At 41.3% G+C, this 23,343-nt stretch overlaps 1 protein-coding gene across 1 annotated transcript in view; it reads left to right on the forward strand.

The window, feature by feature from the left end:
- The window catches only part of GNPTAB (N-acetylglucosamine-1-phosphate transferase subunits alpha and beta), a 40,838-nt gene continuing 17,495 nt past the window's right edge, over positions 1-23,343 (forward strand). The window contains exons 1-9 of the mRNA XM_044441203.1: positions 1-217; positions 2,837-2,922; positions 10,022-10,141; positions 11,523-11,564; positions 12,763-12,968; positions 14,208-14,272; positions 14,579-14,713; positions 20,468-20,629; positions 22,662-22,841. Coding sequence (XP_044297138.1) covers positions 101-217; positions 2,837-2,922; positions 10,022-10,141; positions 11,523-11,564; positions 12,763-12,968; positions 14,208-14,272; positions 14,579-14,713; positions 20,468-20,629; positions 22,662-22,841 — 1,113 coding nt within the window. The 5' untranslated portion in view covers positions 1-100. The remainder of the gene's footprint in view (positions 218-2,836; positions 2,923-10,021; positions 10,142-11,522; positions 11,565-12,762; positions 12,969-14,207; positions 14,273-14,578; positions 14,714-20,467; positions 20,630-22,661; positions 22,842-23,343) is intronic.

A 23,343-nucleotide genomic window follows, 5' to 3' on the forward strand; every position in this document is an offset into this window, starting at 1 on the left:
CGGCTGCGGGGTAAGGCGGCGGCGGCGAGGATTGGCCTGTGGCCGCTTGCGACAAAGGTGGCATCGCAGGCTGCTGTCAGGTGATGGTGGCCGGCGGGCCATGCTGCTGAAGCTCCTGCAGAGACAGACCTATACCTGCCTGTCCCACAGGTATGGGCCCTGCCTTTGCCTCGGAGGCATCGTCCTCATGATCGTCTCCGCCCTGCAGTTCGGAGAGGTGAGCAGCGACCTCCCGGCCCGGTGCTGAGGACGCCTGGCTAGTGTCTACCCAAGCGTGCGCCCTCTTTGCATGCGCCCCAAATTCGTCTCTCTTCCCCTCCACCACCTTTGCTTTCTCTCCCCTTCCGCACTCTCTGCTCGTTTCCAAGATCCTCTCCCTGGCTGCGCTTTCCATTAGATCCTGCTATTCTTCCTCTTTTCTTGGAGTGTGCCAGGCTTCCCTACTGTGCAGCGCCCCGTTTCTTCCCAATTGCAGTGCCCCCGTTTCCTTCCTCCTGATCTCCAGCGGTAGGGCCTTCTTGGGCCGCATAACAGCAGGAAGGATTTTCAGCATTGCACCACGGTGCCAGGAAACGCTTCACCTGTTGGATTTCTGCCTGACATTCAGGTAACTCTTAAGGTTCACCTTGCTCACCCTCCTACAGTTCCCACTTTCTCTCTCCCTTTGTATGCACCTTTTTGAGGGTCTTTCCTATATATTTATGGTCTAAAACAGAACTTGTTGCTCTGTAATTACTTTTCCCTTGCTTTTACGGGACTCCCTGCTCTTTGCATACTCTCTGCCCTTCTCAGTATCACCACTCAGCTCTTGCATGTGGCATGCTCCCCTTCCCGTTTGATAGCCGTTTTAATTGTATTTTTCCTGTGCCCTCTCAATTTTCTCTGCCTGTGACTTTCTTGCACTTTCCCAAACTGTGCCCGTCTCCCTTGCTTGTGCTCTTTTTCTGTGCCTCCCAAACAGGGGCTGCAGGGGTGGGAGAAGACAGAAAGAGAAACTTCTGCTCTGTTGCATAATGTTGGATTTAGCCCACTAAACATACATTTTAACATAGACTCATAGAACATGATTGTCCCCAACCTTATGCCCTCCAGAAGCGTAGGACTACAGCCCCAGTATCCCCAGACCTGGCCATGCTCACAGGGCGTGATAGGATTTGTAGGCCAGTACCTCTGGAAGGTGCAGCGTTGTGGAAAACTGATTGAGCAGCTCAGCAGACACTGTCAAACAAGCCAAAAACAAAAAATCAGCCTAAAGTATTATGGTCTCACACCTAAGAAGGCCCTGCACCCCCTGTCTGGCAGACAGCCACCTTGCTTCTGATGGCGGAGAAAAGCCCAGGGAAAGGGACCCTGAGAATGATCCTAAGGCTTGTTTACATGGAAGATTGCTGCGCAGGACGTCTAGCAGCCCTACAGGATCTCTAGCAGCAGCTTTCTTTGTCTATCTGAGCTGCAACTCCATACCTCCATGTTAGCATTCAAGGCATAATTGTCTTTTTTCATTATGCCACCTTTCCTATAAATTGCATCACTTTATCCTCCGTCCACTTTTGGGGGGGGCAGTGCATGAGAATGGGGTAGGATTGTTTACACACAATTACTTCTGGAATGTTTACTTCTTCAAAAAGGTCACCATATGGTGATCGTACCAACTTCCTTTATCCAGTTGTTGTAAGGATATGCATGAGAAGTGTTATGGATGTTTTAAAGTGTTATGGAAATGCGAAGTGTTACTTTTAATTTTTATAGAATGCCACTGCTAGGGAGATTCAGTGTGGGGGCTGATGGCCACAAAAGAAAAGGGGCAAAGAGGTGGAGCATGGCAAGGTGACAGAGGTCAGGGAGGGTGGCTGTAGCCACAGGACGGAGGCACACAGTGGGTGAGGACGGCCTCTCTTCTTTCCCTTCCTCCCACCCCGCAAGACCTCTGGAAACTACAGCTTGGAAACTATCTGCTGAGATGTCAGTGAAAAGATCAGCTCCAGATCTTGTCAGCGTCTCTACCAGCTGACTGACAGTGCTGGTCTGGTGATTGTTGTGTCAGTGCAATGCATGAGGTCTGATAGGTTTTGTATCATACCAGTTTCTATTTCATAGTTCCAGACTAAAGTTTAAAGTTGGATCACACAATGTGTTTACAACATTAAATGTGATTAAACTGGTCCAATAATAACCCATTGAGCTATAGTCATCAGTAAGTTCTTCAGAAGAAGAGCATAATGGGCTGTCTGAATTTCAGGGTGATTCTGGGGAACTGAGGCGTTTGGTGTATCTTGCTGCTGTAGAGATAAGGGACTAAGAAGCAGGAGATAAGAGATTCAGGTATGAAGATTGTAGTTCTATGAGTGGCTTGCTTTGTTTTTAAAGAACAGAATGTCTTATCCTTTAAACTTGTGAGCTGTGTTGATTTTGTAAATTTAACATATGCATGGTGCAGTTTAGAGCAGAGGTGGGCAGAAAGCAGATGCTTTGAATTTCAAATCCCAGCATTCCTGACCACTGACCATGCTGGCTGGTGCTTCGGGATGTTGAAGTCCAAAACTCTGGAAATCTGCTTTCTGCCTACCCCTGATTCACAGTACTTTGTCAATGTCACATGGCTGGGTGAGCCCATCAACTCAGAATCTTATATGCCTGTATGTATGAGGTGGAGAACTTCCCCTCTTTTCCAAGACTGGCCAAAACAAATAATTGCCTTTCTCATACATGGGCAAATAAATGGCTCAGTGTTATTTTCTGCAATAAGCTTCCTTTTGAAGATTGGCATCACTGACTTTAAATGCCAAGAGAGTGCTCCAGCAGTGAGAATAAATTCCCAAATATTCTTTCTTTGTAGGTTGTCCTTGAGTGGAGCCGAGACCAGTATCATGTTTTGTTTGACTCATATAGAGACAACGTTGCTGGGAAATCATTTCAGAACAGGTATGGCTCAGATCAGGAATGACGGTGGCTTTTACCATTGTGTTTATGAACCTCAGCAAATCTCCAGCAGTTTCCCTTGTTCAAGTCAACAATGTTGAAACAGTCTGGGTTTTGAGGAAAAGTACCCAACAAGTTAGGATGCCACTTCTCTCCAACCTTCCTTTGTCTGGTTAATCTCTGATAGCATGGCTGACATTCTGAGAGGAATGGTGTCAATGCACTTTTTCCTGAGCTGGGAATCTGGCCAATAGCAATAAGCCTTTTCCATTTCCTTCCCTGCCACTTTGATAATCTGTTAATATTATGGATTGAACTATATATGTAAATGTGTTCTGTTTGTATCTGTGTCAGATACTATCAACCTTTCAGGAAAAAAATCTTGTGTACCTTTGAATCACAGCCTGCAAGGCTTTGGCTTACCTTATTATGTAGCCAGTATTTGTGGTTACCATTGACCCTCCTCCAGTCCCCAATCCTAAGTCTTCCAGTATGTGTGCAACAGCCTTGGAAGTAGGGTGGGAAGTTATTTTTGGTGTGCCAAGGCAGAAGAACCTTGAGGTCAATGTGTCGTGAGCCACAGGCTCAAGGACCAGTGATTTCTGGCTGTGTGCATAGCAGCCCAGTGTAATAAGCCACTAGAACTGCAGTGAGGAACATCTTCTCTAGGCAGTAAACTATTTTCCAGCTCTGGACTGGCTGAATCCATCTGGGTTGGGCCTCCATGGACAGGAAAGGCTCAAAAGTGAGGGTGTTGGGCCTGAATATGCTTTGAAGACACTTTCAAGAGGCCCAAAAGGGGTTGGGCAAAAAGGACAGGGCAAGATACAAAATAAATAGCATCATATTCCAGTTTAACATCCTTACTCCTAGTAACTATAACTTACGAGAGGTGTTTCAGCTTTTTAAAATTGGGAATGTAGGAAACTGCACCAAAGCTAGAAACCATAAAATGACTGGTAGTCAGGAGAATGGGGATGTAGCTGCAGGAGGGTGTGCCTTTCTGGGTAGGGTTGAGAGTCCCTGATTTGGCCCCAAGCTGCATGTTCTGAACTCTACTCTGTAGGGCTTGCTGTCCGGACTGGGACTTTGACCACTACAAAGACGTCTCTATGTAGCTCACGGTGAAACTATGGAATTTACTTCCACAAGATGTAGCAATGGCCACCAGTTTGGATGGTTTTAGAAAGTAAATTGGGTTATTTCTTGCAGGAGAAGGCTGTCAATAGCTATTAGTCTTGATGGCTATATATTGCCTCCAGTAGCAGAGGTACTTTGCCTATGTACACTAGTTGCTGAAGTACTTGGGCAGGAAGACGTTGCTGGGGGTTTCCTGTGGGCAACTGGTTGGCCACTGTGTGAACAGAATATGGGTGAGATGGACCCTTGGTCCGATCCCACAGGGCTTTGCTTCAGTTCTTATGCCTGAGCAACCACAGCCTTCCTAGCTGTTACGGATTTTGGTCTGTTTGTCAGGTATGATTCTAGGCTTTCCCCTTCATCTCTGACTCCCCGTCACAGTGTAGCATGCACTGCTTCTTCCCACAAATTCTCAGTCTGCCTCAAATAGGCAGACAATGGCCTAGCTTGCTTGCTTGGATTTGTTGCCCACTTTTCTAACAAGAAAAGTAGCACTGCATTTTGCTGCATGAGTTTACAGCATGTCCCTGACAATTTGGAAGAGGGATGTCTACAGTCACACCGTACTTTGGAGCAGACAGAATCTTTTGCTTCTTTCCACACAGTATGTGAGGCTTTCCTAAGTGCAATGTGGAGCAGATTTGGGGGATGCAACTTGTGTGTTACTGGGCACATTGCCCAGGGAATGCCAGTTGTCCCTAAAAGGCACAGAGCTTTAGAGATATACTCTTAACTGATACATAAAATGGGATTTCTCCCATTGCAGCAAATCACTTTGTGATGCTGCAGCAATTTGAAAACATGCTCCTGGCTTGTCTACATCAAGGATAGACTAGGGTCTTACAGGTGGATTTCCAGGTAATTTGAGTTAGATTTCCAAGGGGTTTTGATTCTCAATACTTTAAGTAGAGCAAGGAAGATCGCAAGGAAAACAATATCTGGCATGGCTGGCTTGGGGTTAATCACTTATCTGTCAATCTGTGTGTTTCTCATCTGTAAAATACATGTCCTACTTGATTGTTTTTGACCAGGTCTTTGTTCGGGTTAGCCGGCTAACTCTGCAATCATAAAAGCATCCTTGTTCACTGGTGACACACTTGTAGATTTGTATCTGTGCCAATATTTATTATTATTATAATTATTATTTCAGTACTGCCCAATAGCCAAAACTCTGAGCAAATTACAGCAACAGAAAAAATTCAATATAAAAATACAAAATAATAGCACAAACATAAAAAATCCAATACAAAATGAAAATTTAAACGTAAATGTATAATGCTACAGTAGCTTACAGTTCTTAAATTACAGTCCTTTTAAACCCTTGCCATAATGCCCCAGTGTAATATAAAACTAATTAATGATCTTGTTATATAGTACCGTCTTTACCTGGCACTGATAAAATATTAAAGTTGTTGCAAGTGGACCTCACTAGGGAACTTGTTCCATATACTGGGGAGTCACCACCGAGCCAGTCCTTCTTGTTGGTACCATCTGAGCCTCCCTTGGAAGTGGCAATTGGAGGCAAACCCCAGTTCTTGATCATATATGGTTCATGGATGCAGTAGATAATCAACTCTGTCCATGAGCCACCATTTTATGCATGACTCTGGTTGGCCGACCCTAGCATAGTACTAAAAAAGAAAATGGATCTGGCAATCCAGGACCCTCCCCACTCTGCTTTGCACAACTGTGGCTAGGGGGTGCTACACACCGTAGTCTGGGACCTCTGGAGTGCTTCAATGGCCAGTTCTGAGGTTTGTGCCATACAGTACATAGGCAGCTATGTATGTTCCTTAAGGTCCTTTGTGGGTTTTATTTGGTAAGTACATGCTGGAAGACAAGAAAGCAAAAGGAAACAAATAAAATAAAAAGGTTGGGTAATTTGGTAAGTTGAAGGTTTTTGGCCAGGGAAATTGCTAGTCATAACAGAATAATTCTTGAATCATATAGACTACTCACTTGTCATTGTCATCTGACTTGACCTCAGATTCTAAATACATTTCTTTCCTAACAGTCACAGATCAGTAAAAACTGCAAATGATTGTAAGATGGAAGGAGCTGTTTGCTGGCCTAATCTGTAACTCGGTGCCCTTCAGACACTTTGGACTTCAGATACTGTCAGCTCCAACCTGCATAACCGATGGAGACGAATGCTGGGAGTTCTGGTCCAAAGCATCTGAACAATACCAGGCTGGGCAGAGCTGTCTGAGGTCTCTGTTATCACATTCTGCACATCAGTGAATATGGCTGATATCAGAAGAATATTTTGTTAGAATATTCCTAAGGTTACAATCCTCAGGATCGTTATACCAAACTAGCCTTTGAAGTAATTTCTCCAAATAATATCAGGGTGATAGTTTGAAATCTTTAATGTTCAGTAAAATCAACAGAAAATGTTCTAAAATTAAACTTCTCTAAAAATAAGATACAGTCTTTGAAGTCCTATTGCAATGAGACACATTTAGTAATTCTCAGTTGATTTAATTTCGATTTGACCAGTATTATATCCCTTCCCTTCCAGTTTTACTTCCATTTGTACCCAGTCATTCACTTTATGAAACAGTACATTTCTAAAAGTGGAAAAAAGTCCATAGAGAAATATAGTGGGAAGATTTCTACAGAAACATTTCTGAGCTATGTCACTGATTTATACTGATACAATTTAAATGTTCTCCTGAACTATGCTAATTGCCTTGCATATGACTTAAAGAGAACTGACCCATGATATACACTGCCTGAGAATAGATACACATATTGCACATAAGTTTGATTGAATTTGTAGAACTATTGGTGGGTTATATGCTATAACATTGTAATGCTTCCACATAGAAAAGCCTCTAATAAGCTAACACATCATCAAATTAGCTACATCTCTTTTCTAGATGTACTAGCCTACTAGAAACGGAGTGCTTTATAGGTGAGAAAACATTCAGTACCTCTGTGTAATGCATAGAACTTAGGTTGCTGCACTATATCCAGTCAAACCGTTGGTCCATCCAGTTTAGCATTCTTTCCAGAGTCTCTGGCAGGAGACTTTCCTGTTTATAGCTCAGCAAGCCAATAGCTGGTTGGGACTTAGCTTGATCTTTTGGATGCATGTGCTCCAACATTGAGCTGCCTCCCTTCCTCAGAGCATCTCTGAGTGTCTTGGAGCTATTCCTCCTGAAGAGGGAAAAATGGAGCTACTCAAGAGCCATTCTTCATTACATCCCTGCCAACAGTATTTAAAGCTGCAGACAGAGAGAAAGGAATTTGCATTTGTTTCTGTAGCACGCCTGGTATCATGTCATAAGTGTCTGCCAGTCTCTTTGTGTAAGCCAGATGATTAAAAATAAATGATATAAAATGTGTTTGGATAAGTAGCAGTCTCTAATGGCTTGCCAGCATTTCAAGGATTGGGCAGATACAATAAACATGTAATTTCCCTTAACTAGAATTAAATTCTCCAAGGTTGCCAAATTTAACTCGAGCCACTTGCCAGTTCAGATCAGCACTTGAAAAATCTGTTGTTATTTGGCCTGAGCGCATCTTTGGTTTGTACAGCTGTGCAGACTGTTGTCCTGCCTACTGAATGAATTCTATTCTTCGTAATTAAAAGATACAGCTATTTTGGGGTATAAGAATGTTGAGTCGCAGAGTATTAAGAATACTGAACACAGTATATTTTTGTATATGATCAAAGAACTTGGAGTTCCTAAGTCTGCTAGGACAGCCAAATGGGTGCTTGTTGATGGTGGTGCTTGTTGAAAAGGAAGGTGCTGCATTGTTGCAGGCACGCTATATGCATGCTGCAGGTAGGCTGATGACAGCAGGATGGCAGACCTGTAAGGGAAAAATTCACCAATATGTGTAAGCAAAATCATGCAGGGCTTTGGTTGCCTATGTTCTACAGGTAGCTGGCTTTGGATGCTTGTGTCACATGGTGAAAAGGGGTGGACAGTTGTGCTGGTCTAAAAATGCATTGTCTCCTCAAAATTAATCAGTAATAAAGAGTTACTGCATTACATTAAATTACATTACATTACCACCGGTAGCCAAATCCATAGGCAGTTCACAACATCTAAGTCACCCATCCGTATTTCAACCAGGCCTGACCCTGCTTAGCTTCCAAAATTAAGCAGGATCAGGTACTTCAGGTTAAGATTGTTTTCTAGGACATGAAAACTTGGACTACATTCATTCTAAGTTAATGAATAGTAATAAAACTACTCAGATTGGAAGCTTTGAATATATATATTCTTGGTGATTCCATTTTCATGTGAGTTGGAGAGCCACTTGGAAACCACCAAGAGTAGGGCCTTTTGTGTGTTGACTTCATTGTTTTCATTTCCATGTTTGCTGAAGACTTCTCTTTTCAGGCAGGCATTTTCTAATGAATCACTAAAATTTATTTATTTATTAGATTTATACCCTACCTTTTTATTTTTAATGAACTCAAAGCAGCTCACCTCATTCTCCTCCTGCTTTCAATCTTATCCCCACAACAACAATCCTGCAAGGTAGTTTGGATTGACAGTCTGTGACTGGCCCAAAGTTACCCAGTTGGCTCCATGGCTAAGCAAGGACTAGAACCCCAATTTCCTGAGCCCCAGTTCCATGCTCTTACCCACTACATCACACTGGTTCTCTAAATTTTAGCTACTCTTTTATTATAATGTATTCGTGTTTTTTATTCTTGTTTGTTCGTGTCTCCAAAATTTCTGTAGATTCTGTTTTAGTTCTGCTCTCTTATCCCCATCAAAAATGGGTACTACAGTCTTCCCAGTCTGGTACCATGCTGGCTGGCAGACATGGCAATTGTAGTTGATACACCTAGAAAGTGTCTGGTTGGAGGAAAGCTGCCACCATGGATCCAGGAGAACCCTTTACGCTCACTTAATGGCAAGCTCTGTTACACTGTCTCATTTATGTTCTGTTGGGTAAACATGTGCTCAGTTTGCTTTGAAGATAACTGCAAAACAGAAACACCTTCACTTTCCCCCTTCCTCCTCCTATTTTATTTGGAACATGGCTAAGTGTTTTATGAAAGGGATGAAACATGCAGGATGCAACCATCTATAAGATTTGCAGTCTTAGGCACATGGGGAAACTACACAGGAGAAGGTGGCCAGCATGGTGATCTGAACTGAATTGAAGGATGAGTTTAGGAATTAAAACAGAGGTTGTCAAGGCATGGGGGAATGCAAGGCAGATGGGAGCAAAGTTTCTTGGCCAAATAGGACCCTGGACCAAGTGGAATCTTCTTTTCCCCATAGGCTGAGACATGGATAAGTTAAATTTCTTCAAGTGGAAGATCATCATTGGCTCACACTGGATCTGTGTCTGTGAAATGGGGGTGGTGACTGCTTCCACACCTACCACATCAACCTGAAAAGAACTGTTTGCATGGGGAGGGGGGCAGTTTAGGCATCTTGCTCTGTTCCATTTTTTAGTTAGACTTGTATAACTAACTCTCCGAGTCCTACCTTGTCCCTTTACATATGACAGTAGGCTGCAGGCACAAGGTTAAATATACATGGTACTGTGTTGGAGGACCTCCAGGTGACAGGATAAGGTTGGAAGCCCTCTCACCCACCAGAAAAACATTTCAGAAATACTACATTAAAAAGGAAAGAACAAAACAAAACAGGAAATTAAAGAGTTTTAAGAAGTCTCCAAGAAGCAGGTGAAGAAGGAGCAAGAAGTGCTGCGAAAGTCTGTGGTTTGCAGCAGCAAACTGATAAGGATGAGTAATTGGTGAAGGAACAGAGGGTTTAACTGAATTATTTAAATGTGCCAAATATAAGAATATGTTTTTCATTAATCTTGCATGAGTTTCAGTGGAATTATTTGCAGAAGAATGGAATCTGTATTGCTTTGAAATGCCTTTCAGATTAATTCTGGACAATCTAAGCAGAGCTATCTTTCTTGCTCTCTCCCCGCCCCCCCTCCGGCCTTTCTTATTTCAATGCAATTTCTGTAGGCTTTGCTTGCCAATGCCTATTGATGTGGTGTACACCTGGGTGAATGGCACAGATGTTGAGCTCATCAGGGAACTACAACAAGTGAGGAAACAGATGGAGGAAGAACAGAGAATAATGAGGTAGGTATTATTGGCTGGAAGCGCAGTCAGACAAGTTGTCCTAGCTGGAGGCAGAAAAGCTAGAAAAATGGAAGCTTTTCTTTTAAAAAGAGTTGCTTTACATGAAGGTGATGAGCCTCTCTGACCTGGGCTTTTGCAGAACAGTCCATGAGCCTGGAAATTTCTGATTCTCCTGCCATGTATTACCAGTGGAAAAATAAGTCAAAAATTGTCAACCATCTACTCCTCCTGCTCATTTAATTTCCTTGCCTCTCCTAGCTTTGTTTTGCCTGTTCATTGCCAGTTGGAGTTGTCCAGAGACATTTCATTTTAGAGAGTTTTACTTTTGTCTGTTTCTGACGGAACCAGATGTACTAGAGTTGCAGTTTCTACTTGAGTGCTTCTGGGGTAGCCTTCGAAAAGGGAACTTACATCAAGCTCATTTAGACCCACAGCTTATGTATCTCTCACACAAGCTCCTTTTTTTAGGGTTATACCAGGGCATGAAAGTGTGCTTTCTCAGGCAAGCCTCTTGCTTTTCCATCCTCTCCACCCTACCCGCTTTTCTGTTTCTCATTCTGCCAGTGCAATCTTGCAGGCTATGTGCAAAAATGGTCTCAGAGAAAGGGAGTGCTCTTTTCAGTGGACTTTTATAAGCACAATATGACCAATACTCAGGGATTATGAGAGTTGTAGTTCAAGACTGCTGGATGGCGCCAGGTTGTCTAACCTCAGCTTTACCATCTTTAAGGCTACAATCCTATAACCTGGGAGTAGGTTCCACTGACTTCAGTGGAACTTACCCTGGTATGTATAGGACTCTAACAAAGTAGTCTTAAAGCTTCTAGGCAGTCATAAGATTCAGATTCCCAATTTCAGAATCCCAACTTCGAGATCAGAAGAGTGCTGTGACCCTGGAGTTGGCAATCTATCCTCAGCTCCCATCTGCCACTTTCAAAGAACTGCATGAGCTGCTTCCCCAAGGTTGCAACAGTGATTTCAGATGGGGGTTTAGACAGGATGTGTCCTGGTATTTAATTTTCCTTCACTCCCACTCCAAAATACCACAATTAGGTGACCAAATCAGCTGTTTTGCAGATTGGGAGGTGCATGGAGGTGACCTGTGCCTCTGTGTTTCTTTTGCTGTATTCCTGTGAATCCAGAGGGTTATGTGCATCCCCACAGGATGGTGCCCTAAGTGAGGTAACATCACTGTGATTGCTCCTGTGTCCTTACTGTTAACATGGTAGGGAGAAGGTTAATGATTTGTCCCTGCAGTGCTGTGAGGGGAAGCATTCCGTTTAATGAACTTTTGCTAAAAGCTTTAGGGTGAGGTGAGTGAATGAAGTATGTATGTATGTTTCAGGTGGGTATAATGGGTCTGCCTTCACTTGTTCTTTAGGGAAATTCTTGGAAAGAACACAACAGAGCCAACAAAGAAGAGGTAAAAAATAACTTACAGGGTTTTGGGGATGGTGGTGGTTATTTTTTAATCGTTCATATTGTTCAGTTAACGCTGAGTATATGTCATTTTGAATGAGAGAAATGTATCTAAAACGAATCAAGATAAAGCCACCAGAAGGACTAGTAGAGTTTCCTGAATCATCAAAAGTAAGTATTTCTTTTATTAATATTCTTGCCAGAAGCTGACAAGGTGCAGCAGAGCCAGAGAACAAGGCAAGTTTAGACTCAGTGTGGTGTGTTGGGTAGAACATTGGACTGGAGATTTAGGGGAGATTTAGGGTGACTTTGGGCCAGTCACTCACATTCAGCCTAACCTAACTCACAGAGTTATTGTGAGAATAAAATGGAGTTAAGTAAACTGCCATGGGTTCTTTCCAAGGGAAAAAACAAGAGGGATATAAATGCAATGTATCAAGAATGACATAAACCAATAGAAGTAGGCAAGGGTCAGGTACCACCAGGGCATAGCAGGATCATAGGCCAAGGCATCAAGCAGGTACCTGGCAAGGCAGGGTCAGACTGCGGCCAAGAGCAGAGTCCAGAGCAGGCAGCAATCAAAGCATAGCTTGAGGCAAGACTGGATCAGGAACACAAAGCACTCTCCACAAACGCCCCTGTTGCTGTGGCAAAGCTGAGCAGCCTTTTAGGATCCCAGCTGCACTGTGTAATTATGCAGGCCCTGATCCTTGCAAGGACCCTTAGGTATGCTCCTGGTCCTGCAGGCACTGGCAGGGTGCTGCCCTTACCAGGAGGAGCTGTGTCAGTCTTCAGAGCCTAGCAACAACCTCAAGATGTTGCTTGTTTATTTTTTAATGTTCTCAGGGTAAGACGTTCTGAGGTCCTCGCTCATTTGGTAGAGGGGCTAAGATGCAGGAAGGAGGACTTGTGGTGGGGAGGCAGGGACCATGGAGGATGCCCAACTGAAGGGCAATTCCACGGGCTGAAGCTTACCCTCCTCTGCTGTATGCCATATAGTGTAATCTCGAGAATTCTCTTTTATGCCACCTTAATTACAAATTTGCTGCAGCATATAATTTCACCAAAGTTACTAAAGAAAATGCCAATTGGCAATACCAATTTTCGGGTGCTTTGTAATCCAATGATGCTTTTAAACAAATAGCCACACACAGCACTGAACCCAAGAGCAAGCATCCCTTTGACTGATATCTTGATCCTAGTGAGAAGCAACTGGAGTGTTTACTGACGCACTGCATCAAAGTGCCTATGCTAGTCTTCGACCCTGCTTTGCCGAACAACATCACTCTCAAGGACCTGCCAACTGTCCATCCCCCACTGCGGTCAGCCAGCAATATCTTTCCTGTTGCAAAGCCAAAAAACCCTTCTACCAATGTTACTGTGGTTGTTTTTGGCGATGCTAAAGAAGGTAAATATCTGTTTTAGTCTTTTTATGTTGATTGAAAACACATTGTTTGGGTTTACCATAGGATTACTGTTTTTTTCAGGCTGTTCTGTCAGGGATATTTTTTTACTTGTCATTGCAGTGATTAAAGATGTCATTGGATAAAATTAGTAAGCAAAGAGAATGTAAATAAGGCTTCCTTAAATGTTCTAGAAACTTGATCTACTAATATCAGGTTTGGGGGAGGGAATCTACACATAGTAATTAGGTGTCCAAGCCTTATACACAAAAATACTGGTTGGACTAACCTAATATAAGTAACATCTTAACACAGAGAAACAGTTCTTGAATGAGTTTGCTATTTAAAGATCAGCTGGTTACAATTTCTTAAATATAGAAATATAAAATATAAAAAGAGAAAATACATACTCTTCAAGCTGAGCAAAATGAAGTACATGTTGTCATCCTCCTTCCTAATGTTAGACATCTACTTTCACATGTAATGCCATCCCATGGTTTGTTGCCATACTCAATGGTTTTTCTCCATCCCATAATAATTTGTTCCTCTTCTCTTTTGCCCAGCAGTAGTGCTAGTTTGTAAACCAGCAGATACTTTTTTTAACCACTCTTAGTCTTACCCATCAACTCTATAGCCTGGTTGAAACAATCCATACAAAACCCACAGTTCAGGGTTTACACGTAATGATAGCCCATGATTTAAACAACCCATTGTTCACAACTCAACAACAAAGCATGGTTTCTTTGTATTCTTCATATTTAACAAACCATGGTTTGATAGTTCAGTTGGGTTCATACATCACAACAACACAGAATTTAGCAACCCATACCATGGGTTTGCATTATATCTGAGAGGTGAGGTTTTGTATACTCTTTCCTATTATTCAAAATCAAATTACTTTTCTTGTTCCTTGACATTCATGATTATAGGTATTGATGCAATGAAGCAAAGGCATATGTTTTGTCATTGATTTATTTATTTGTACTCTGTCATTCTCCCAAGAACAATGGCTTTTAGAAGAGCATTTTTCATATGGAGATGCTAGCTGTATTTCTTACTTCTCCTTACTAATTTACAGCCCTAAATGGCATTCTCCAGAATCTTCTGGTGAATCTAATTTCATGGAAGCACCATTCTTCTCCACTTTTAACATGGCATACAAAATATATGTGAAATCTTCTATTTTTAAAATTCTGCAGTGTCTTAATGTATTGACCTGTGATTTGAATTCCTAATTTTTTCAGCTGAAGAGGCCCATACTGAGATGTTAAAGGAGAACAACAGGCAAGCAGTGTGGAGAGGTTATTTGGTAGGTTACTTTTAAATTGTAATTAGAGCATTTTCTACAAATCTGGGATATAATCTTACTAGAAACAATGGTGTTTAAAAGAAAGATGTAAGCCATTGAGTTCTTAATATTACTTTGTTTGCTGTAATATTTGTGTAATGCCTGTGATACTTTCAAGTGTAATTCTTAAATAATCTCAGTACAATGTTTAAAAGAGCTTGTGTTCATTACCCAAAAGTTTTAGAGCTCTCTTTTGGAGACAACATAAGAAATCCATGTTAGTCTTTAAAAAAATTAAGAAGTGATGCAAAGTTTCTTTTCTTGCAGACTACAGACAAAGAAGTTCCTGGTTTAGTGCTAATGCAAGACTTGGTTTTTCTCAAAGGATTTCCACTGACATTCAAGGAGACTAGTCAATTAAGAACAAAACTGCCTGAAAACCTTGCTTCCAAGATAAAGCAGGTAAGATTACTGAAGCCTAAGCAACAAGACTGGCTAGATACCTAAGCAGCAAATTCTAGCAGGGAATCATGAATAATAGAGTGAGTGTTTTGCTAAAACTCAACCATTTTTCCATATTTCTCCTTCAACTCATACTAATTTTGTTAATCTGATCTTATGCTGCTGAGGTATACTATAGCAATGCTGTTATCATAGATGGACCAAAAATGGTCAATTCCTATTTGAAACATTGCCTCTAACCCAAAGATTTATTATTAATACTATTACTATTATTTCTATATCACCCTATGGCTGAAGCTCCATTCACAATTTCTCAAAATACAGTAATAAAAATGGATACAATAAAATTTGGATACAATAAAACAGTGTAAAATGCTAATATACAAAAATTACAACATCTGTAATAAATAAAAAGTAGACCTCATTAAAACAACTGACATATCTCATCACATGCCATTCAGTGTTTGAAAGTAGGAGGCAGTTTTAACCTGACGCTGAAAAGAGAACAATGTTGCATGATTGGGGGGGGGGGGGACACCACTCTGAAGGCCCCCGTCTTTGTTATTTCTTTCCAGGCCTCCCTTGGAGGTGACAGTTGGTGGAAGGCCTCAGAGGCAGATTACAGTGTCTAGCTAGGCTGAGTTCAGGAGTGGTGTTCCATGAGATATTGTGGTCCCAATCCTCACAACCAGCACCATGAATTCACCTCAAGTATGTAGGCAGCCAAAATAAGCGGGGCAGAATTGGACTCATGTATTCAGCCCTTCTGGTCGCAGTAATTAATCTGGCTGCTACATTTTGCACATACTCAGCTTCTGAACAGTCTTTAGGTACAGTCCCATGTAAAGTACATAGTTGTAAAATAATTGAGAGGTTACCAGAGCACAAATTACTAAAATCAGGCCATGTCTTTCCAGATGGAAGTGTAGCTGGGCCACTAGCTGTAACTGGTAGAAGATACAATTTTTCCTCTTTCCCCTCAGTTAGAACTAAGTATTTGTAGCATTTCCTGTTTTGTAGAATGGCCAAAAGGGGATAACTTTGCATAGAAAGTAAGACTTGACCACTAGGTGTCACCATAACACTGTTGTGAATGCTTGGGTCCCAAGGTTTTGCAAGGGTAACCTATAAATAAATATTCCAAACTTGTCCCTTCTTGGGCCAGAAAGTTTGATGCCTGGATTTTAAATCTGCATTTTGCTATAAATGTAGTTAAGACTAATATATTCCTAAATGTTTCACAAAGTTTAAAAGAGCTTATAATAGTGATACCAAGAAAACTCATGTTTGTCCAGATGTTTTCAGCCATGGTAGTGATTTCAAACTTGCGTACCTGACTTGTAACTCTCTATATTATAGGTTAGCATTTTAAAATGTTTTATTCACAATATTTGTTAAAAATAGCAATTTGTTAAATGCTTAGTTCTAGTTAGAAGGGACTGAACTTTAAGTGCAGACTGTATAAATGTATGTTAAGACTGGAACTGAGCAGAATACACGGGGCAACAACCTTTGATGAATAAATTTAACTTCTTTCTAATAAGATCTTCCTGAAATCACTAGAGCTGAAGCTTGCAGCAATATCGTTATTTATAAACAATATTGGGGATTACCTCTTAAAATTAAGAGAATTGTACTGATACTTCCCAGATGTCTTTGCTGGTGAATTTTAAAAATGATTCCATTAAGGTTCACAGCACCTAGACTGGAGATGGCTATCCACTTGCCCACCAGATGTTCAGAACTTTCACTCCCCTTACCTATTAGGCTCCCAGTGGCACCAGTAAAATTGTGGTAGTGGAGAGAACCTCTTTGCACATCTTCCCTCTTTGCACACTGAACCTCTGATCAAGGCCCCAAACACTGGATTTAAATATTTATTTTAAAAATGAGCTCCATACTAAGCATATTTTGATCCTAGGGCTAGCACCAAAATATTTTTCTTATATACCTGCAGTTTTCCTTCCCTTTCTTTACTGTTTTTTTTGTTGTTGTTGTTGTGTTTTGTTTTTTGAAAGCTACCAAGGCTTAATTGCTATCCTCTGGTGGTACATTCCAGAACCAATTTGGGTGGCTTTCAAAAGGGATGAGGCAAATGAATAGAGTATGATAAGGCCCCACAGTGGCTGCTGTTCCTGATGGCTCTCTGCTCCCTCCAGGATCAAAGGCAGAACACTTCCAAATGCCAGCTGTTGGGGAACATGCTGGGGGGGGGTGCGCTACTGCTTTCATGCCCTGTGAGTGAGCTTCCCACAGGCAGCTGGGCAGCCACTATGGAAACAGATAATGGACTGAAGGGACATTTGGTCTGATCCAGCAGGAATTTTCCTATGTCCTTAAGAGAATGGTATGTTATGTGAAGTCAAGGGTGGGTTGTGTCCCCTCTATCTGTGGGGCTCCTCATGTATCGCAGCTTTTTGTTTGTTTGTTTTTGGAGTGGATACCTCTTGTAAAGTTCAAAATGCAAACTGCAATGGATAAGGAGCTCCATGGACATTGGAGGCACCAGCTTCTGCTGCATGGAGGACTTCCTTTTGCCAGTCACTAGAAGTTCTGGTATTAGAAGAACGGGAGTGCCTTTCTCTCCACCATTCATACTTTTCCTAAATTTCTATTACACTTTTCATCATTTTGTCATCCTTCTTTGCTTTGCTGTCCCATTTTGTTTGGATGGTTTAAACATCTGAGTGTAAACGTCTTTCTCTACAGGGTTTTTATTTATTCAGACTCAGAGTCATTGAGACATCCAGGGGAAAAGCTGACCTTTGTTCCATTAGAGGAAAATGCCACTTCCTTTGTCTTTCCTTAGCCAAGAGGGCAGTGGAAGATGAGATGCATAGAAATCCCACATCTTTAATACCATCTTCCTGGGTGGAATGGAAAATTCTGCCAGTTGGTACATAAATACACATTAGATGATGGGCCATGGAAGGGATGGTGTGACATTGCTCATGGCAGCTTTGCAATCTGTAGCATTCCTACAGCAATTATTTTTGGAGAGCACTGGCTGCTCTCTCTAACTCTGCCTTTCAGCTACTACTGAGGCCATCCAACTGTTTTGTCCATGTAATGTTGAAATATATTGGATCTTTCTAATGGAAGACCTCATGGGTCAGATTTAGAACCATTGGGTAGTGGGTGGATTCAAGGCTACAGCATTCAAATATCACAAGTGTGGCAGCTGGGCTTATGTTTGCTTTGGGATGGGTTGGGTAAACTGGACAAATCTGAAAGGAGAAGGGCAAAAGTCAGTCATAACAATGGTAAGTTTTGGCTTAGATTTGCCTTTATTTGAGGGTTTACATAGTTATTTCTTATTAATCTGACAATATCTGGCTAGGAACCATTCAGTGATTTTAGTAGGGATTGAGCCAAATGTATGAGGCAGGCACCAACTCTTTTCCTTTTGTGACGTATCACCTTGAAGTATAAGTTCCAAATGAAGTACTAGTTCGCCTTTACTCAGCACTGGCTAGGCCTCATCTGGAGTACCATGTCCAGTTCTGGGTACCACAGTTTAGGAAGATGCAGAAGCTGGGAAGGGTATAGAGGAGGGCAACAAGGATGACCTTGGACTGGAACAAAGCCCTCAGAGGAAAGATTGAAATCATTGGGCATGTTTAGCATGGGGAAGAGAAGACTGAAGGGAGTTATGATAGCATTCTTCAAATACTTGAAAATTTGTCATGCAGAGGAAGGCCAGGATTTCTTCTCAATCATTCTAGAGTGTAGGATAAGAGAAAACAGGCTCAGGTTACAGGAAGCCAGATTCTGGCTGAACATCAGGAATCAGATTCCAGTTGAACTTCCTGATTGTAAGAAAAAAGACAGCAGTGGAACCAATTACCTAGGTTGGTTGTGGGTTTCCCCCCATACCACTAGAGGCATTTCAAAATGTAGCTGAATAGTCTTAATGCTCCAAAATACCAGGAAGCTTTCTGATCTTATCTGCATTACTTTTGCTTTTCCTAGCATTTACCGTTTTACCCAGTAAAATCAGCTGAAACTTGCTTTGAGTGCAAAATATTGCTTTGAGTGCAAAATACTGATTCTTGTTCTTCACGAACCGTGTTTGCTGCTAGATGTAGTGCCCAGAGTAAACCTCTTTTCATTTTGCCCATTATGAAAGCTGATACCTAGAATAACTGGTGACAGGCAATAAAAATAGCAAGCAGATCAAACAGTTCCCCAGTAACAAATGACCTTAGCAGAGGATTGGCAACCTTGGCCAAGGATGCAGAGAAGACCTACAGATGGATTAGTTCTGAAGCCTTTTTGTATCTCAGATTTCTACATCCTTTAAGCCATCTTAAAAATGTATATTGGTGAGCACATAGCTAAACAAACCACTGTTTGGAAACCTCATTTCAGAATATGGTGTAGTCTGTTAATAGGAAATTCTGTTTAAATGTTCTTATTTTGGGAGACTAGGTGTAACAGGATCATGAAGTATGAAATTATTTTTAAAGGAAACAAATCAGTCCAGATTCCATCCTGGATTATACTTTAAAGAATTCAGATACAACATTCCTGATCCTTCAAAGCATAGTTTGGAGAATTGGGAATGAATTCTGTTTGCATACATGCCCTTCCTCTCTGCCCTTTCTCCCTTTCTTTTCCCTTCTGTTTGTTTTACTGGATAACTCCCTGGTCTGATTAAACAATGGTGATTTATTTATTTATTACACTTATGTACTGCCCTTTTCCTTCCTAGGAACGCAAGGTGGCTCACATAATTCTCTTCTCTCCCTATTATTATTATTATTATTTATTCATATCCTGCTTTTTTTCCTTTTGCAAGGATCCCATGGGAGCTTACATGGGCCTTCTCTCCATTTGGGTCTGTGACTGGCCCAGAGTCAGCCAGTAGCTCCATAGCTAAAAGGGGACTACAACCCAGATTGCTCAGGTCCCAGTCCTGCACACCACATTGGCTGTCAACATTTGAACTGGCAAATTGATTTGAGTGAGCCTTCCAAATGAAGATTATAAGCCAGTATGAAATGGTGGTTCAAACTATTATAGTTCAGATAGAACAGCGAAGTTTTCAGCAAACCAGGAACTTTGATATCTAAGTGCAGTACAGATGGAGAAAGCACATTATCACCAAGTGTGTTACTGAAATTATGACTTGAATGTTCTCTTTTTGACTGAATCTTAAAGGATGGGTGTTGAAAACTTATTCTCTGTAATAGGTAAGTTGTATCTATTACAGGATGGTTGTGAGGAACACTACATAGAGCTCCTTTGAGATAAGACAGGATATAAGTGTGGAATAAAGATAATCTGGAATAATAATACATTGAATTTTCTGAATTATGCAACAAAATTATATATTCATATTCATTTATCAGTCTTCCTTTGAGAAAGATCCCTCCTGTCAATCATCGATTTATTATTTGTATATTCTGTTTTTCCTCCAAGTTGTTCAAAGTGTTGCATTATTTGCATCCCTTCATTTTATTTTCAGAAAAACTCTGTGAGGTATATTAGACTGAGCAATGGTAGGAGTTTTGAAGCAGGATCTTGCTAGTCGTTGTTCAATGCTGTAACACAACACTATGATGGTTCTTTGGCTTATCTGGTACTGATTTTTTAATGCTTCATTTTATGAGAACAGTTTTGTATCAACTTTTCTGTCTTCTCAGTGCTAATTGTTCTGGTAGAATATTGTGCAGTCAATGCGTCATGAAGGGAAGGAAAAATTTTGTATGCAGATGCATGCCATACTTGAAATATTGTTTCTCTGTGTAGTTGCAGCTTTATTCGGAAGCTGGCGTAGCCCTCTTGCAATTGAATGACCCTAAAGTGTTCCAAGAGCTGAACAAGCAGGCTAAGAAGAACATGACTATAGAAGGCAAAGAACTGACACTTAATCCTGCCTATTTATTATGGGATCTCAGTGCCATCAGCCAGGTAGGCAGCATTTGCAACTGTGGCAGTATGTCACAAGTTTAAGTAGTTAGTGATTAGGAATATATCTTACTATGTTAAAATGCATCCTTCATCACTGGCAGCGAATTGGCTGCAATTTGAAAACTGTATTCTTTATGGCATAGAGTAATCTAGCTACAAAAAGAAAAAGGGAAGGCACATGTATGAAAGAAGAACCAAAGGGGACAAAAGTAAAAGGAAGTCCAAAGTGCCCTTGAGAAGTCTTTTCCTTGTCCAGCACATTTTGAAATACTAGTTTCCTTTGTCAGGTGCCACTAGATAAAGACAAGCAGCTCCTGGCGAAGGAAACTAGTGTTTCAAAATGTGTTGGGCAATGCAAAGGCTTTCTGTAAGCATTTTGGACTTCCCTTTGACTTTTTCTTCCTTGATTCTTCCAAAAATGGATTCTAAAGTAGTTGTCTGTGTGCAGATGTACAGGCAGACACACTCGTATACAGAGTTAGATATTGATTTTAAATGAGACCAGCCCTTTTATCTTCAGTAAAAGATCTGTGGGCTAGATGTTAGGATGCCTCATTTGATTTTAGAGAATTAAAGACCACTTTACTTCCGAACTGAACTTTGAGCAAAACAGCTGCTAGAGTTACATTATTTGGTTTCTTGGAAGTAGTGTTGGGGAAGGTGTGGTTCTCCAGTTATTTTGTTGCACTGAAACTACCTTCAGTCCCAGCTGACATGACCGATAATGAAGGAGCCTGGGACTTGCAGTCCAATGACATCTGAAGGGTCATACTTTATTCACCTCTGCCCTAAAGACAAGATGTTTACATAACACAACATTGTCCATCCCTGAAATGCAGTAGTTCCTCTGACAGTTAATCCTGTGGGAATGGTACAAGAATGAGAACCAGGGAACATTATTTCAGAGTAAGAGATTATGTGCCTGGAGATCTCTTTATGAACTTCTTATGAATGCACCAGCTCAGTGGAATGCAATAAAGGGGGTTGGTTGCTGGAGCATTCCATTGAATAATCCCTTTGAGCCACGGTATCAGATGACATCAAAATCAGAGAGAGAGTTAGTTGAGATAGCTGCTCACAAGCCCCAAAACTCCTGCTCACTTCCACTTTTGAGGAAAAACCAGGATCTCTCCAAAATATCAGATACCCTTTTAGATCATCACTGTTTCGGTTTCTGGGGGTGTCACTGTAAACCACCTCTCTGGAAAATTTGTAGGCTAAATTGTAGTAGGACAGAACTGGAAATCCAGGGTTAGTCCATAGATATATATTGTAAAAAGATAATACTTTGGCATGGGCATTTGCCCTTGCAATATAGCTGGTCTACCTAGTAGGAAGCAACAGTGGCATTGAGAGTAAGAGACTAACTATTGCCCAAGCAAAACAGCTTCTAGGCTCATAGCTTTAGAATAGGTTCTTACAATGGTATTTAAAAAAAAGATATTCATGTTGGTCCATGAGAAGAAAAATCCACAGTTGAACAATACTTTTATTAGGAACAACCAAAATTACACAAAAGCTTTTAAGTTCTCCAGAACTCTTCATCAAGCTAGAGGGTTTAAAAGAATGGGAAGAAATAAAGCCCCAAAATTTGACAAGGTGTTATGGCTATGAACCCTATATTTAGACAGATCCAGTTTCAAAATGGAGTTTTGTAGTCTGAATGAATTAGTGGTAGGTAATCTACCTAAACTGGAGACCTCACAGCAATAGCACTTGGCCAGATTTTGGGCTTCTGCTTCTTCCTCTATTAAGCCTGATGAGAAGTTCTGAAGAATTTGCAAGCTTGCCCAATTTTGTAAAATTTTGGTTGGCCCTAATAAAAGTACTGCCCACGTGGAGAACTTGGAGCTCTTAAAATGAGTCTCTCAGGGAACCTTTGGTACCTATATTTAGCATGAGCCCCTTTAGGCAAACCACCATGGCAAAGCACTCTTTGGTGTCCTCACTGAATAATGGTAGTTCTTCAGCGCCTCCACTTGGCCTGTTTTGCTATTCTTAAGTATAATCTGTGCCACTCTATCTTCCACAGTCTAAACAGGATGAAGATATTTCAGCCAGCCGTTTTGAAGATAATGAAGAGCTGCGATATTCACTGCGCTCGATAGAGAGGCATGCACCGTGGGTGCGGCACATCTTCATTGTCACAAATGGACAGATTCCTTCCTGGCTTAATTTGGATAACCCTCGGATATCTATAGTAACACATCAGGTAAAAAAAAAATCCAGACTCCAGTCACTTCAGCCACTGTGGCCACTAGTTAGGGTCATGTGGTGCTGGTGCTGCTATTTTTACATTGTTTTCATATCCCCCCTCTTTTCTTCTTGTGAAGAGCCCAAGGAAGTTTATGTACTATTTTTCCTTGGACAAAAGTCACCCAGTGAGCTTCATGGCCAAGTGGGGATTAGATCCCGGTCCTCCCAATCCAACATTCTTACCACCGTACCACACTGGCCCGAAAAATCCAGTTGATACTGTTCAAAACACTGGAGGGTAGTAGGTTGAATATCCCTGGGCTAAACCATAGTTTAGTGCAACATAAATGAGCAGCAATTAGCCATAGTGAGTCTCAGACTTTCTTAGCTCCTCTCCTTCCACATGGCTGAGAGAAGGAGCTTTCTCCTCCAGTTTGGTTATCTGTGGTTTATTGCGTCATTCAGACCAACAAACTTGAATTAGCTATGGTCTGCTTAAAACAGTCAGTTTCAACAAC

This window comes from Varanus komodoensis, unplaced genomic scaffold, assembly GCF_004798865.1.
Source record: "Varanus komodoensis strain SLA01 unplaced genomic scaffold, ASM479886v1 scaffold39, whole genome shotgun sequence".
NCBI lineage: Eukaryota > Metazoa > Chordata > Lepidosauria > Squamata > Varanidae > Varanus > Varanus komodoensis.